General features: G+C 43.1%; 1 protein-coding gene across 9 annotated transcripts in view; it reads left to right on the forward strand.

Moving 5' to 3' along the window:
* Nucleotides 1-13,322, forward strand: part of ABCC12 (ATP binding cassette subfamily C member 12) — a 109,746-nt gene that overhangs the window by 49,040 nt on the left and 47,384 nt on the right. For 8 of the 9 annotated variants that reach the window (XR_006285192.1, XR_005222288.1, XM_027822142.3 and 5 more), the window contains one exon: nt 10,851-11,054. The exons of the other annotated variant lie outside the window; for it this stretch is intronic. Coding sequence is in view for 6 of the 8 variants with exons in the window: in XM_027822142.3 (XP_027677943.2) it covers nt 10,851-11,054 (204 nt within the window). In the remaining 2 variants the exon portion in view is untranslated. The remainder of the gene's footprint in view (nt 1-10,850; nt 11,055-13,322) is intronic. 9 annotated transcript variants of the gene reach the window in all.

The raw sequence follows: 13,322 nt of genomic DNA on the forward strand, positions 1-13,322 counted from the left end.
CAGTATCCGATCCATTACTGTAAAGTGCTTTGATATACCTTGCATTTGAAAGGTACTATTTAAAATTAAGACGCTATGCTGCAATTTCTTATCAGAACCTCCTGTTATTCTTTTCCATATAAAATGGTCCTGTAGTACCTTTGGACTACTACACAGAGAGGTTCATCAGTTTAATGCTCCTTCCTGTCAGAATTCATTCCACTAGAGGAATGACCCACCCTTCTAGGAATTTTCATTTAATCGATTCCTGGACCTAACAGGGTGAAGGATCAGAGAACTAAAGTTACTAGAAAGTAGAAATGGGTACAAATCCAAGAAGTTTAGATCTGGCTTCGATGGGGAAATTCACAGGGTTCAGGGTCACTTGAGTCCAGGTAACGCCCATCTCTACTAGAAAATTATCTTAACTGTAATTATAATTTTACTGGTTTCAGAGGAGCAGCCATTTTAGTCTGTATCTGCAAAAAGAACAGGAGTACTTGTGGCACCTTAGAGTCTAACAAATTTGTTAGAGCATCAGCTTTCGTGGGCAACAGCCCACTTCATCGGATGCATAGAATGGAACATATAGTAAGATACAGATAAGTTGGAAGTGAGAGGCTAATTAGTTAAGATGAGCTATTATCAGCAGGAGAAAAAAAAACTTTTGTAGTGATAATCAAGATGGCCCATTTAGACAGTTGACAAGAAGGTGTAAGGATACTTAACCTAAGGAAATAGATTCATAGATACTAAAGTCAGAAGGGACCATTATGATCATCTATTCTGACCTCCTGCACAACGCAGACCACAGAATTTCACCCACCCACTCCTGCGAAAAACCTCTCATCTATGTCTGAGCTATTGAAGTCCTCAAATCGTGGTTTAAAGACTTCAAGGAGCAGAGAATCCTCCAGCAAGTGACCTGTGCCCCATGCTACAGAGGAAGGCAAAAAACCTCCAGGGCCTCTTCCAATCTGCCCTGGAGGAAAATTCCTTCCCGACCCCAAATATAGCGATCAGCTAAACCCTGAGCATATGGGCAAGATTCACCTGCCAGATACTACAGAAAATTCTTTCCTGGGTATCTCAGATCCCACCCAATCTAACATCCCATCACAGGCCATTAGGCCTATTTACCATGAATATTTAAAGATCAATTAATTACCAAAATCATGTTATCCCATCATACCATCTCCTCCAAAAACTTATCGAGTTTAATCTTAAAGCCAGATAGATCTTTTGCCCCCACTGCTTCCTTTGGAAGGCTATTCCAAAACTTCATCTAATTTCAAGTCTAAACTTCCAAATGACCAGTTTATATCCATTTGTTCTTGTGCCCACATTGGTACTGAGCTTAAATAATTCCTCTCCCTCTCTGGTATTTATCCCTCTGATATATTTATAGAGAGCAATCATATCTCCCCTCAACCTTCTTTTAGTTAGGCTAAACAAGCCAAGCTCCTTGAGTCTCCTTTCATAAGACAAGTTTTCCATTCCTCGGATCATTCTAGTAGCCCTTCTCTGTACCTGTTCCAGTTTGAATTCATCCTTCTTAAACATGGGAGACCAGAACTGCACACAGTATTCCAGGCGAGGTCTCACCAGTGCCTTGTATAACGGTACTAAAACCTCCTTATCCCTACTGGAAATACCTCTCCTGATGCATCCCAAGACCGCATTAGCTTTTTTCACAGCCATATCACATTGGCGGCTCATAGTCATCCTACGATCAACCAATACTCCAAGGTCCTTCTCCTCCTCCGTTACTTCTAATTGATGCGTCCCCAGCTTATAACTAAAATTCTTGTTATTAATCCCTAAATGCATAACCTTACACGTCTCACTATTAAATTTCATCCTATTAATATTACTCCAGTTTACAAGGTCATCCAGATCCTTCTGTATGATATCCCGGTCCTTCTCTAAATTGGCAATACCTCCCACCTTTGTATCATCCGCAAACTTTATTAGCACACTCCCACTTTTTGTGCCGAGGTCAGTAATAAAAAGATTAAATAAGATTGGTCCCAAAACTGATCCTTGAGGAACTCCACTGGTATCCTCCCTCCAGCCTGACAGTTCACCTTTCAGTAGGACCCGTTGTACTCTCCCCTTTAACCAATTTCTTATCCACCTTTCAATCTTCATATTGATCCTCATCTTTTCCAATTTAACTAATAATTCCCCATGTGGCATGGTATCAAACGCCTTACTGAAATCTAGGTAAATTAGATCCACTGCGTTTCCTTTGTCTAAAAAATCTGTTACTTTCTCAAAGAAGGAGATCAGGTTGGTTTGGCACGATCTACCTTTTGTAAAACCACGTTGTATTTTGTCCCATTTACCATTAACTTCAATGTCCTTAACTACTTTCTCCTTCAAAATTTTTTCCAAGACCTTGCACACTACAGATGTCAAACTAACAGGCCTGTAGTTACCCGGATCACTTTTTTTCCCTTTCTTAAAAATAGGAACTATGTTAGCAATTCTCCAATCATACGGTACAATCCCTGAGTTTACAGATTCATTAAAAATTCTTGCTAATGGGCTTGCAATTTCATGTGCCAATTCCTTTAATATTCTTGGATGAAGATTATCTGGGCCCCCCAATTTAGTCCCATTAAGCTGTTCGAGTTTCGCTTCTACCTCAGATATGGTAATATCTAGCTCCACATCCTCATTCCCATTTGTCATGCTACCATTATCCCGAAGATCCTCTTTAGCCTTATTAAAGACTGAGGCAAAGTATTTGTTTAGATATTGGGCCATGCCTAGATTATCCTTGACCTCCACTCCATCCTCAGTGTTTAGCGGTCCCACTTCTTCTTTCTTTGTTTTCTTCTTATTTATATGGCTATAGAACGTTTTACTATTGGTTTTAATTCCCTTTGCAAGGTCCAACTCTACTTGACTTTTAGCCTGTCTCACTTTATCCCTACATATTCTGACCTCAATAAGGTAACTTTCCTTGCTGATCCCTCCCATCTTCCACTCCCTGTATGCTTTCTGCTTTTTCTTCATCACCTCTCTGAGATGCTTGCTCATCCAGCTTGGTCTACAACTCCTGCCTATGAATTTTTTCCCCTTTCTTGGGATGCAGGCTTCCAATAGCTTCTGCAGCTTTGATTTAAAGTAATCCCAGGCCTCCTCTACCTTTAGATCCATAAGTTCTTCAGTCCAATCCACTTCCCTAACTAATTTCCTTCATTTTTGAAAGTCAGCCCTTTTGAAAACAAAAACCCTAGTTGCAGATTTATTTTTGTTAATCCTTCTGTTCAGTTTGAACTGAATTAGCTCATGATGACTTGAGCCAAGACTATCCCCTACAACCATTTCTTCTATGAGGTCCTCACTACTCACCAAAACCAAATCTAAAATGGCATCCCCTCTAGTCAGTTCAGCAACTACTTGATGCGGGAATCCATCAGCTATTGCATCTAGGAAAATCTGAGCCCTATTATTATTACTAGCACTCGTCCTCCAGTCTATATCTGGGAAGTTAAAGTCTCCCATGATCACACAGTTTCCATTAGTATTTACTTTATTAAAAACATTAAAAAGGGCTCTATCCAGATCCAAATTAGATCCCGGCGGTCTATAGCACACCCCAAGCACTATCCCAGGGGAGGCTCTAATAGTTTTCTTCACCAATGCAATTTTTGCCCAGATGGACTCTGTCTTAGCCATACCATCTCTTCTTATTTCTTTACATTCTACCTCATCATTGATAGACAATGCTACTCCACCATCTTTACCTTTATTTCGGTCTTTCCTAAACAGCACATACCCTTCAATACCTGCAATCCAGTCATGACTACTATTCCACCATGTTTCTGTTATCCCTATAATATCTGGTTTCACTTCCTGCACCAGTAGCTCTAGTTCCTCCATTTTGTCACCTAGGCTCCTCGCATTGGTGTACAAACATCTTAATTTTTGCTGTTGGCCTAACTCACATTCTGTATCCTATTAGGCACGGTCATTCTACAGCCAGTATAACCTATTAGACTGGTATCCACACTGCCCTTCCTCCTTAAGTACATTCTTCTACCCACGGCTGTATCCTTTCTTACTTTGTTTTCTTCCCTCTCAATGCTAAAATCCGGCGTGGAGATTCAATATGTGTAATGACCCAGCCACTCCCAGTCTCTATTCAAACCCAAGTTAATGGTATCTAGTTTGCATATTAATTCAAGCTCAGCAGTTTCTCGTTGGAGTCTGTTTTTGAAGCTTTTCTGTTGCAAAATTGCCACCGTTAAATCTTTTACTGTGTGGCCAGAGAGGTTGAAGTGTTCTCCTACCAGTTTTTGAATGTTATGATTCTTGATGTCAGATTTGTGTCCATTTATTCTTTTGCATAGAGACTGTCCAGTTTGGCTAATGTACATGACAGAGGGGCATTGCTGGCACATGATGGCATATATCACATTGGTAGATGTGCAGGTGAACGAGCCCCTGATGACGTGGCTAATATGATTAGGTCCTATGATGGTGTCACTTGAATAAATATGTGGACAGAGTTGGCATCGGGCTTTGTTGCAAGGATAGGTTCCTGGGTTAGTGTTTTTGTTGTGTGGTTGTGGTATTTGCTTCAAGTTGGGGGCCTGTCTGTAAGCGAGGACTGGTCTGTCTCCCAAGATCTGTGAGAGTGAGGGATCATTTTTCAGGATAGGTTGTAAATCTTTGATGTTTGGTCTTCCCTTTTTAGGGCTACTAGTCCTCTTCTTACCCTTTCTATGGGTATGTCTACACTACAAAATTAGGTAGATTCTATAGAAGTTGATTTATACAGTCGATTGCGTGTGTCCACACTAAGCGCATTAAGTTGGCAGAGTCCGTCCTCACTACCATGGATAGCATCGGCTTACGGAGCAGTGCACTGTGGGTAGCTATCCCACAGTTCCCGCAGTCTCTGCCGCCCACTGGAATTCTGGGTTAAGCTCCCAATGCCTGATGGGGCAAAAACATTGTCGCGGGTGGTTTTGGGTACATGTCGTCAGTCGCCCCTCCCTCTGTGAAAGCAACGGCAGACAATCGTTTTGCGCCTTTTTTCCATGCAGATGCCATACCATGGCAAGCATGGAGCCTACTCAGCTCAGCTCACCGTCACTGCTGCTGTTGTGTCCTGGGTGCTGCTGTCAGCAGACAGTGCAGTACGACTGCTAACCGTCATCACCCACCACTTCCGCTGCAAGTCTACTCTCCTGCTCTTGTAAATCAACTCAGTCTCAATAGCAAATTCACCGCTTCTGCTGCAACTCTGCTCTCCTGGTGCCATGAATCCACCTCACAGGTCCTCTCGTCGTTCCGTATAAATATCTATTCTCGTGACATCCGTCATCATCCACCGCTTCTGCTGCAACTCTGCTCTCCTGCAGATGCCATACCATGGCAAGCATGGAGCCCGCTCAGCTCACCGCTGCTGTTGTGAGCATTGTAAACACCTCACGCATTATCCTGCAGTATATGCAGAACCGGGCTAAGAGATGCCAGCACGAGGATGATTTTGATGAGGACATGGACACAGAAGTTCCTGAAAGCACATGCTGTGGCAATTGGGACATCATGGTGGCAGCGGGGCTGACTGATACAGTGGAACACTGATTCTGGGCCTGGCAAACAAGCACAGACTGGTGGGACCGCATAGTGTTGCGGGTATGGGATGATTCACAGTGGCTGCAAAACTTTCGCATGCGAAAGGCTACTTTCCTGGAACATTGTGAGTTGCTTTGCCCCGCCCTGAAGCACAGGAATAGCAAGATGAGAGCAACCCTCACAGTTGAGAAGTGTGTGGCGATAGCTCTGTGAAAGCTTGCAACGCCTGACTGCTACCGGTCAGTCGGGAATCAATTTGGAGTGGGCAAATCTACTGTGGGGGCTGCTGTGATCAAAGTAGCCAATGCAATCAGTCACCTTCTGCTAGCAAGGGTAGTGACTCTGGGAAATGTGCAGGTCATAGTGGATGGCTTTGCTGCAATGGGGTTCCCTAACTGTGGTGGGGCAATAGACGGAATGCATATCCCTATCTTGGCACTGGACCACCTTGCCAACCAGTACGTAAACTGCAAGGGGTACTTCTCAATGGTGCTGCAAGCAATGGTGGATCACAAGGGACATTTCACCAACATCAACATAGGATGGCCGGGAAAGGTGCATGACGCTCACATCTTTAGGAACTCCGGGCTGTTCGAGCAGCTGCAAGAAGGGACTTACTTCCCAGACCAGAAAATTACCGTTGGGGATGTTGAAATGCCAATAGTTATCCTTGGGGACCCAGACTAACCCTTGCTCCCATGGCTCATGAAGCCGTACAAAGGCAGCCTGGACAGTAGTAAGGAGCAGTTCAACTATAGGCTGAGCAAGTGCAGAATGGTGGCAGAATGTGCCTTTGGATGTTTAAAAGCCTGCTGGCGTTGTTTGCTGACTAGGTCAGACCTCAGCGCAACCAACATTCCTATTGTTATTGCTGCTTGCTGTGTGCTCCATAATATCTGTGAGAGTAAGGGGGAAGATGTTTATGGCGGGGTGGGAGGTTGAGACAAATGAGCAGCCAGACACCAGCGTGATTTGAAGAGCTCAGCAAGGCACGCTGCGCATCAGAGAGGCTTTGAAACCCAGTTTCATGATTGGCCAGGCTTCGGTGTGACAGCTGTGTATATTTCTCCTTGATGAAAACTCACCCCTTTGTTGATTTTAATTCCCCATAAGCCAACTACCCTCCCCCCTTCGAAATAAAGTAACTATTGTTTTGAAACCATGCATTCTTTCTTTATTAATTAAAAAAAAAAGGGAGATAACTGACAAGGTAGCCTGGAGGGGGGACGGAGAGGAGGGAAGGACAAGGCCATATTGCTTATTATAGCCACATTACAAATCATACTATTTGAATGACAGCTTTCTGGTGCTTGGGCCATCCTCTGGAGTGGAGTGGCTGGCTGCCTGGAGCCTCCCTCTGCCCCCTGCCCGCCCGCGTTCTCAGGCGTCTGGGTGAGGAGGATATGGAACTTGGGGAGGAGGTCAGGCAGTTGTACAATGGATGCAGCAGGGGTCTATGCTTTTGTTGGCTTTCCTGCAGCTGCACCAGATGCTTCATCATGTCCGTTTGCTCCCCCATTAGCCTTAGCATCGCCTCCTGCCTCCGCTCTTCACGATCCTGCCTCTGCTGTTCGCGCTCACTTAATGCTTTCCTAGCCTCTAACACTGAATGCCTCCATGCATTCAGCTGTACCCTATCAGTGCAGGAGGACTGCATGAGCTCGGAAAACATGTCATTGTGAGTGCATTTTTTTGCCTTCTAATCTACAATAACCTCAGGGACGGAGATGATAGGGGGAGCCTAGAAACATTTGCACCTGGCGGGAGATAAAAAGGGAGAGTAAAATTTAAGACGATACATTTCTGAGAACAAAAGGGAGACTCTTTCACAGTGAAATCAAGCAATTCACAGCAGGCAGCACATGTGCTTTAGGTACAAGGTTGCACTCTGTCTTTTATATTGAGAGCCTGCTGGTATGGTGACACATCACACACAGCTGGACAACAGAATTCGGTTTCCAGGCAGTCAGTCATGGTAAGGCAAAGGGTACGCGGGGTTGGCTTCTTATGCATAACATGTGGGAATGGTTTCAAACTGCAGTATCATCCTTTCCCATAGCAAGCAATGGATTGGATTTCACATTTAAAAGGAGGGGCTGCGATTTTTGGGTGGATGTGCAGCACATGCTCCACCCCACTCCTCCGCATGGCTATTTTCCAGGATGATCCCTTTTAGCCAAGCGCAAACAGCCCAGCATGAACGGGGTCCTTTTACTGTTCCCTTACAAAAATCCCCCTATTTCAACTAGATGACCATGAACGATATCACTCTCCTCAAGCTAACACAGAGAGATATAGACCGAATGTTGCTTGAATGTGACCAAAACCCAGGACCATTCGCTGCCATGCTTTGTGCTGCAATGATTCCAGAATACTTTCAGCGTACCTCCAGGAAAGCTTCATGGAGATGTCCCGGGAGGATTCCCGCTCCACCCCCGGACATGTGAACAGACTTTTCTAGTAGCTGTACTGGCCGCGAACGCATCCCAATTCTTTAGGGCAAATCAAACATTAAACACTATTGCTTTTAAACCCTGTATTGTAGTTACAAATGTGCACTCACCAGAGGTGCCTTCTCCAGCTTCAGGGTCAGGGATCCCACCTTCGGAGGGTATTGGCTCTAGAGTGATGAAAAGGTCCTGGCTGCTGGGGAGAACGGATTCACCGCTTGCCTGCTGCGCATTCTCCTCCTCCCCCTCTTCCTCATCCACAAAATCCTCCTCCCTGTTGCGTTAGACTCCCCCCTTGCAGGTGTCCATGGACAGTGGTGGGGTAGTGGTAGGGTCCCCTCCTAGAATGCCAGCAGCTGATCATAGAAGCGGCATGTATGGGGCTCTGACCCGGAGTGACCATTTGCCTCCTTTGTCTTTTGGTAGGCTTGCCTCAGCTCCTTAACTTTCACGCGGCACTGCTGCGTGTCCCTGTTGTAGCCTCTCTCCAACATGCCCTGTGAGATTTTGGCAAATATATTTGCATTTCTTCTTTTTGATCGGAGTTCTGCCTGCAGAGATGCTTCTCCCGATACAGCAATCAGATCCAGTGTCTCCCTTTCAGCCCATGCTGGAGCTTGTCTGCGATTCTGGGGGGACTGCATCGTCACCTGCGCTGCCGAATTCGCCACGCTGACCAAACAGGAAATGAAATTCAAAAGTTCCCGGGGCTTTTCCTGTGTACCTGGCTAGTGCATCAGAGTTCAAAGTGCTGTCGAGAGCGGTCACAATGGAGCACTCTGGGATAGCTTCCGGAGGCCAATACCATCAATTTGCATCGGCACTACCCCAAATTTGACCCAGCAAGGTCGATTTTAGCACTACTCCCCTCGCCGGGGAGGAGTACAGAAGTCGATTTTAAGAGCCCTTTAAGTCAAGGGAACGGGGTTGTTTGTGTGGACACATTCATTTTAAAATCGACCTAACACAGGTAAATTCGACCTAACCCCATAGTGTAGACCAGGCCTATGTCTTTCATCTTTCCCTCAACTCTTTTATCTCAACAAGCTAGTGAGAATGAAGTGGATGCTATGCTAAACTCATTTAAAGCTGCCCTTTTTATTATCTGTTTTACACTCGGTCATACTACATGCCTCTCTGAGCGGACATTAAATAATGCAACCTAATGTTAAGGGTGCTGGGATCATTTGATTCAACAATGCTTTCCTCATGGCTTGGCCAGCTTGTTAGTTTAATTTTTTATTGAAAACTTAACTAGGAACATAAAGCATATTCCAACTTAAGGCTCAGTTGTGTCTTTCAATCAATGACTCACTTTCTGGTTGGCTTCAAGCTGTTTGGCACAGCAGGAAGTTCGGAGGCACTGGGCTTTAGGGGAAGTGAACCCACAATTACCCCCTTTAAAGGCTATTTGTTCTTTTTATAGCATATTGATATTTTGTTGCAGTGAGGTTAGATTTTTAATTAGCTCTGCTGTAACAATAACTAGCACAGCAATTTGAATAATATTAACCAAAAACTTGTTGGAAGAGTCTGATCCCTTTTTCAGAACTAAAGAACAAGTCAGCTGCTACTTATGGATCTGATCTTACATGCCATCTGTGTACAGAACTACTTTTGAGGCCTATAGAATTTCTGCATGCAAAGGTCTTAGAAGACCGGGTGTCAACTGATTTTGGGTCCTCAATTTGAAAAACTTAGGATCTGATTTTTCAGAATGCTTAGAATTTAATGGTACTTTATATGTTCAGAGCAGAGCTCCCACTGACGTTAGTTGTAGTGGTGAGCATTCAGCACTTTTGCAAATCAGATAACAGAAGTCTCACATTGGGTACTGAGAATATAGGAACACAGTGATCACCTGTTAAAATTTTCATTTACATGACCTGCCTTTCATCACATAGGAAATCTGTGGCAGAGGCAGGGATAGAATAAAATTTTCCAGGAGGGTATTTAGCTGCTTTAACCACAAGACAATCCTCTCTCATTAATTACACACCTTCTGAGAACTGCAACAAATGAAGCAGGAATCCTACAGACAGCAGCAGCAGGGGAAAAATCAAGAAGTTAGGCAGAGGTCCTGTGGAAGAAATAGGATGTGATCATGTAGTTAAAGACGATCATGAAGCATGTGCACAAGGAGGATGAACAAAGATTGCACAAGCAACCTGAATTCTGGCATTCCCTACCTTTTGAGGGGTTGACTTTGCAACTTTCACATTCTTTTAATTGTGTTTTTAGATTTAGTTTCCTAAGTTTCAGTGTTTAAGTTTTTAAAGAAACAGTAAATAGTTAATCATATGGAACCATATTGAGCCTGTGCCCATCCCTGTGGTTCAGTATTGTTTGGATCTTTAGATCCGCAGCACAGTCCTCTATGACTTAATAGAATAACTGATAGCAGCAGAAAGCGGTTATCTTCTAGGTGGACCTGCCACTAGAAGGGATAGACACACTTTGCCAGTGATTTTACAGCTATTTACTAGACAGCAAGGGAATTTTGAGACTCAGGAATAATGGGTTCAATTCCAGTTTCTGTAGGAGATTGATCTCTAATGGTTAGAGATCCTTCTGACCCTGTCCCTGCCAGCCTCTCCCTGTTCCCGTCTAGTTCTATAGCCCCTCCTCCCCAGATCCTGCCTTCTTTCCTGCTCTTAGCTCACCTGACTTGGCAAAATTATAAGCAACTGAAAACAGGGTCTTATAATGCAAAGTTTTGTGCAACCTTTACCATAGGCAGAGCACCTATTATTATATGTATATATAAAAAATCAAATGAATTATTACCAATAAACTCATGCAGTGATCTTTTCCCATTTAAAGATAGGTGAAAGAGGTCTCAACCTCTCTGGAGGCCAGAAGCAAAGAATCAGCTTAGCTCGTGCTGTTTATGCCAATAGAGACATTTACTTGTTGGACGACCCCCTATCAGCAGTCGATGCACATGTTGGAAAATACATTTTTGAGAAATGCATAAAAGAGGCCCTTAAAGAAAAAACAGTAGTTCTTGTAACTCATCAACTACAGGTAATTAAAACTATTAATATTATTAATGCAATAATTATAAATGTGAAGTATATTTGAAGCACATGTATGTATAAGTATACATGTAAAATAATATTAATACCACAAAACAATGTAAGCAAAACTGTACTTAATAGAGGAGACAATTTATTTCTATTTTTAGTATGTTGGAGATTGTATGGTAAGTGTTCTGTTGCGGGAATAGAACATAAAAGGAGAATGTGGGACAGCCTGATAATTAAAGTTTAGGTCTGGGTGCTAAGTTCAGGCTCTAACACAGACTTCTTGAATGACATTAGTCAGGTCTGCTATAAAGATCATCAGTGAAATAGTTAAGTCATTTTAAATGTCATCTTTAGGTTTCATGGTTAATATCTTAAGGAGATGAATACGGCTTAGAGTTATTATTTCAGGTTGTCTGGACTCATGAAGACAACTCTGCACGGGTTTACATTCTTTACATAATTTCAAGGTTTTCTTTGCAATCAAAAGGATTGGATTTTTTTTTTTTAAATTAAAGCTTAGATTCTGAAGCAGGGAGTGCATTCCATGGCGAATTCTGCAGCCGTGGAATGGTGGAATACATAGGACACTGACTGTAGGAAACAATTAACTGGTGTTTAAATGTCTCTAAAATCTGGGGATACAGATGTTTTCATAGGTAATTAAGTAGTCTCTCACAGTTAGTTTCTTTTTCTGAAGGTTAAATAATTCAACTATTGCTATCAATAAGACGAAATTGCTGTATGTTTATAGTTTTGGCCTTCTCTAAAAATTAAAATAATAATTTTAACCTGAAGAAATACGTGCAAGACACTCAAGTACTATGATGATGGGAGTAGTTATATAGATGTTTCTTTTTTAGACTCCACCTCAATTTCCATTTCTGGAGAACATTCTAGGAGCGAGGACAATTTAATCAACTGCCTCCAGTTCTTCATTTCACACTTGTTAGCATTGGACATAGGGAGCCATCTTTAATCACTTTATACAGTTTGAGCTAACTTATGGGAAAAAATCATCATAATAAAATATAGGATATTGGTAGTTAGTTTATTGGGCTCTCTAGTTTCCCACTGGAGATTAGCATGAGTAACTTATAACAATGGAAAAAGCATTAAATAGCCTCTGCCTTTCAGTTGACTGTTTGTTGCATTAAGTTAATAGCCATTGAAAACTAACCCCAATATCCTATATTTGGAACTTACACTTTCATGGTATATGTAGTGCCCATGTACAAGAACTGCAGGGGAAAGTTAAGCTGTAAATCAGCATGAATGAGCCAGAAGCTAAAAAACTTAAAGTTGAAACATAACTGTGCAGCAGTTTCCATGGACTTGATCCAAAGTGCATGGAAGCCACCGGGAGTCTTTCCATTGACCTCAGATCAGGCCCTATGTCTGTGACATTGATTTTTCCTCAAGTGTCAAAATACTAGTACCATTGCATATAGCAATAGGGTCCGAGACACTAGCATCTTGATTTTCAGAAGCAGTATACATACAGTATACTCACTTCAAATGGAGCACTGGGTGCTCAGAAAAACCAGGTCCTAAAAGCAAAAAGAATGCTCACCAGTCCCCTTTCCTGGGTGGGTCCCTTCCATTGCTCAGACACGTTAAAATAGTTTCCTTTGCTTATATTCTCTTCCTTTGAGCCCCTGTGCTCCCTCAACCAGGTCTAGCTCGCTATTTCCTTTGTTCCCTAAATTTAATCTCAACCTCTACAGCTGTTGAGGAATTTGACTGATTTTTTTGACAGAACATGTTGAGTCATCAAAACCAATCCTTTCAGTGAGAAGATTTCTCAGGTCCAGGATTGAATTTCTGGTCACAACAATAGCGACACACTGTAACAGGGTGTGGTCAACCCAGAGAAGCTATTGTGGGCCAAGTATGGTGCTGCTGCAGACTCTCTCCACCTCAGTTCCTTCCCCAGGGTAGGGCTCCTCAGCCCTCCACACAAAGGTCAATGCTGGAAATGTGGCTTAGGTCTACAGACAAGTCACAAACCAGCTTACAAAAGTCCAAACTTCTAAAAGTCCCCAAAAAACAAAATGTTCTTTCCCCTCCACTTGGTGTCCTCCTCCACTTGTTTTCTAGGCTCCCTTTAAGGGTCTGTCTATACAGCATATGGCAGCATGCCTCCCATTCCAAGTTGACAGTCTTGGCATTGTGGGGCTTATGCTAACACTGTCACTAGTTATGTAGATAGCACTTTGAAATTGCAGCTCGGGCTGGAGCTCAGGCTCCGAAGCCTACTTACTCCGCA

This window comes from Chelonia mydas, chromosome 12 (assembly GCF_015237465.2).
Source record: "Chelonia mydas isolate rCheMyd1 chromosome 12, rCheMyd1.pri.v2, whole genome shotgun sequence".
Taxonomy (NCBI): Eukaryota; Metazoa; Chordata; order Testudines; family Cheloniidae; genus Chelonia; species Chelonia mydas.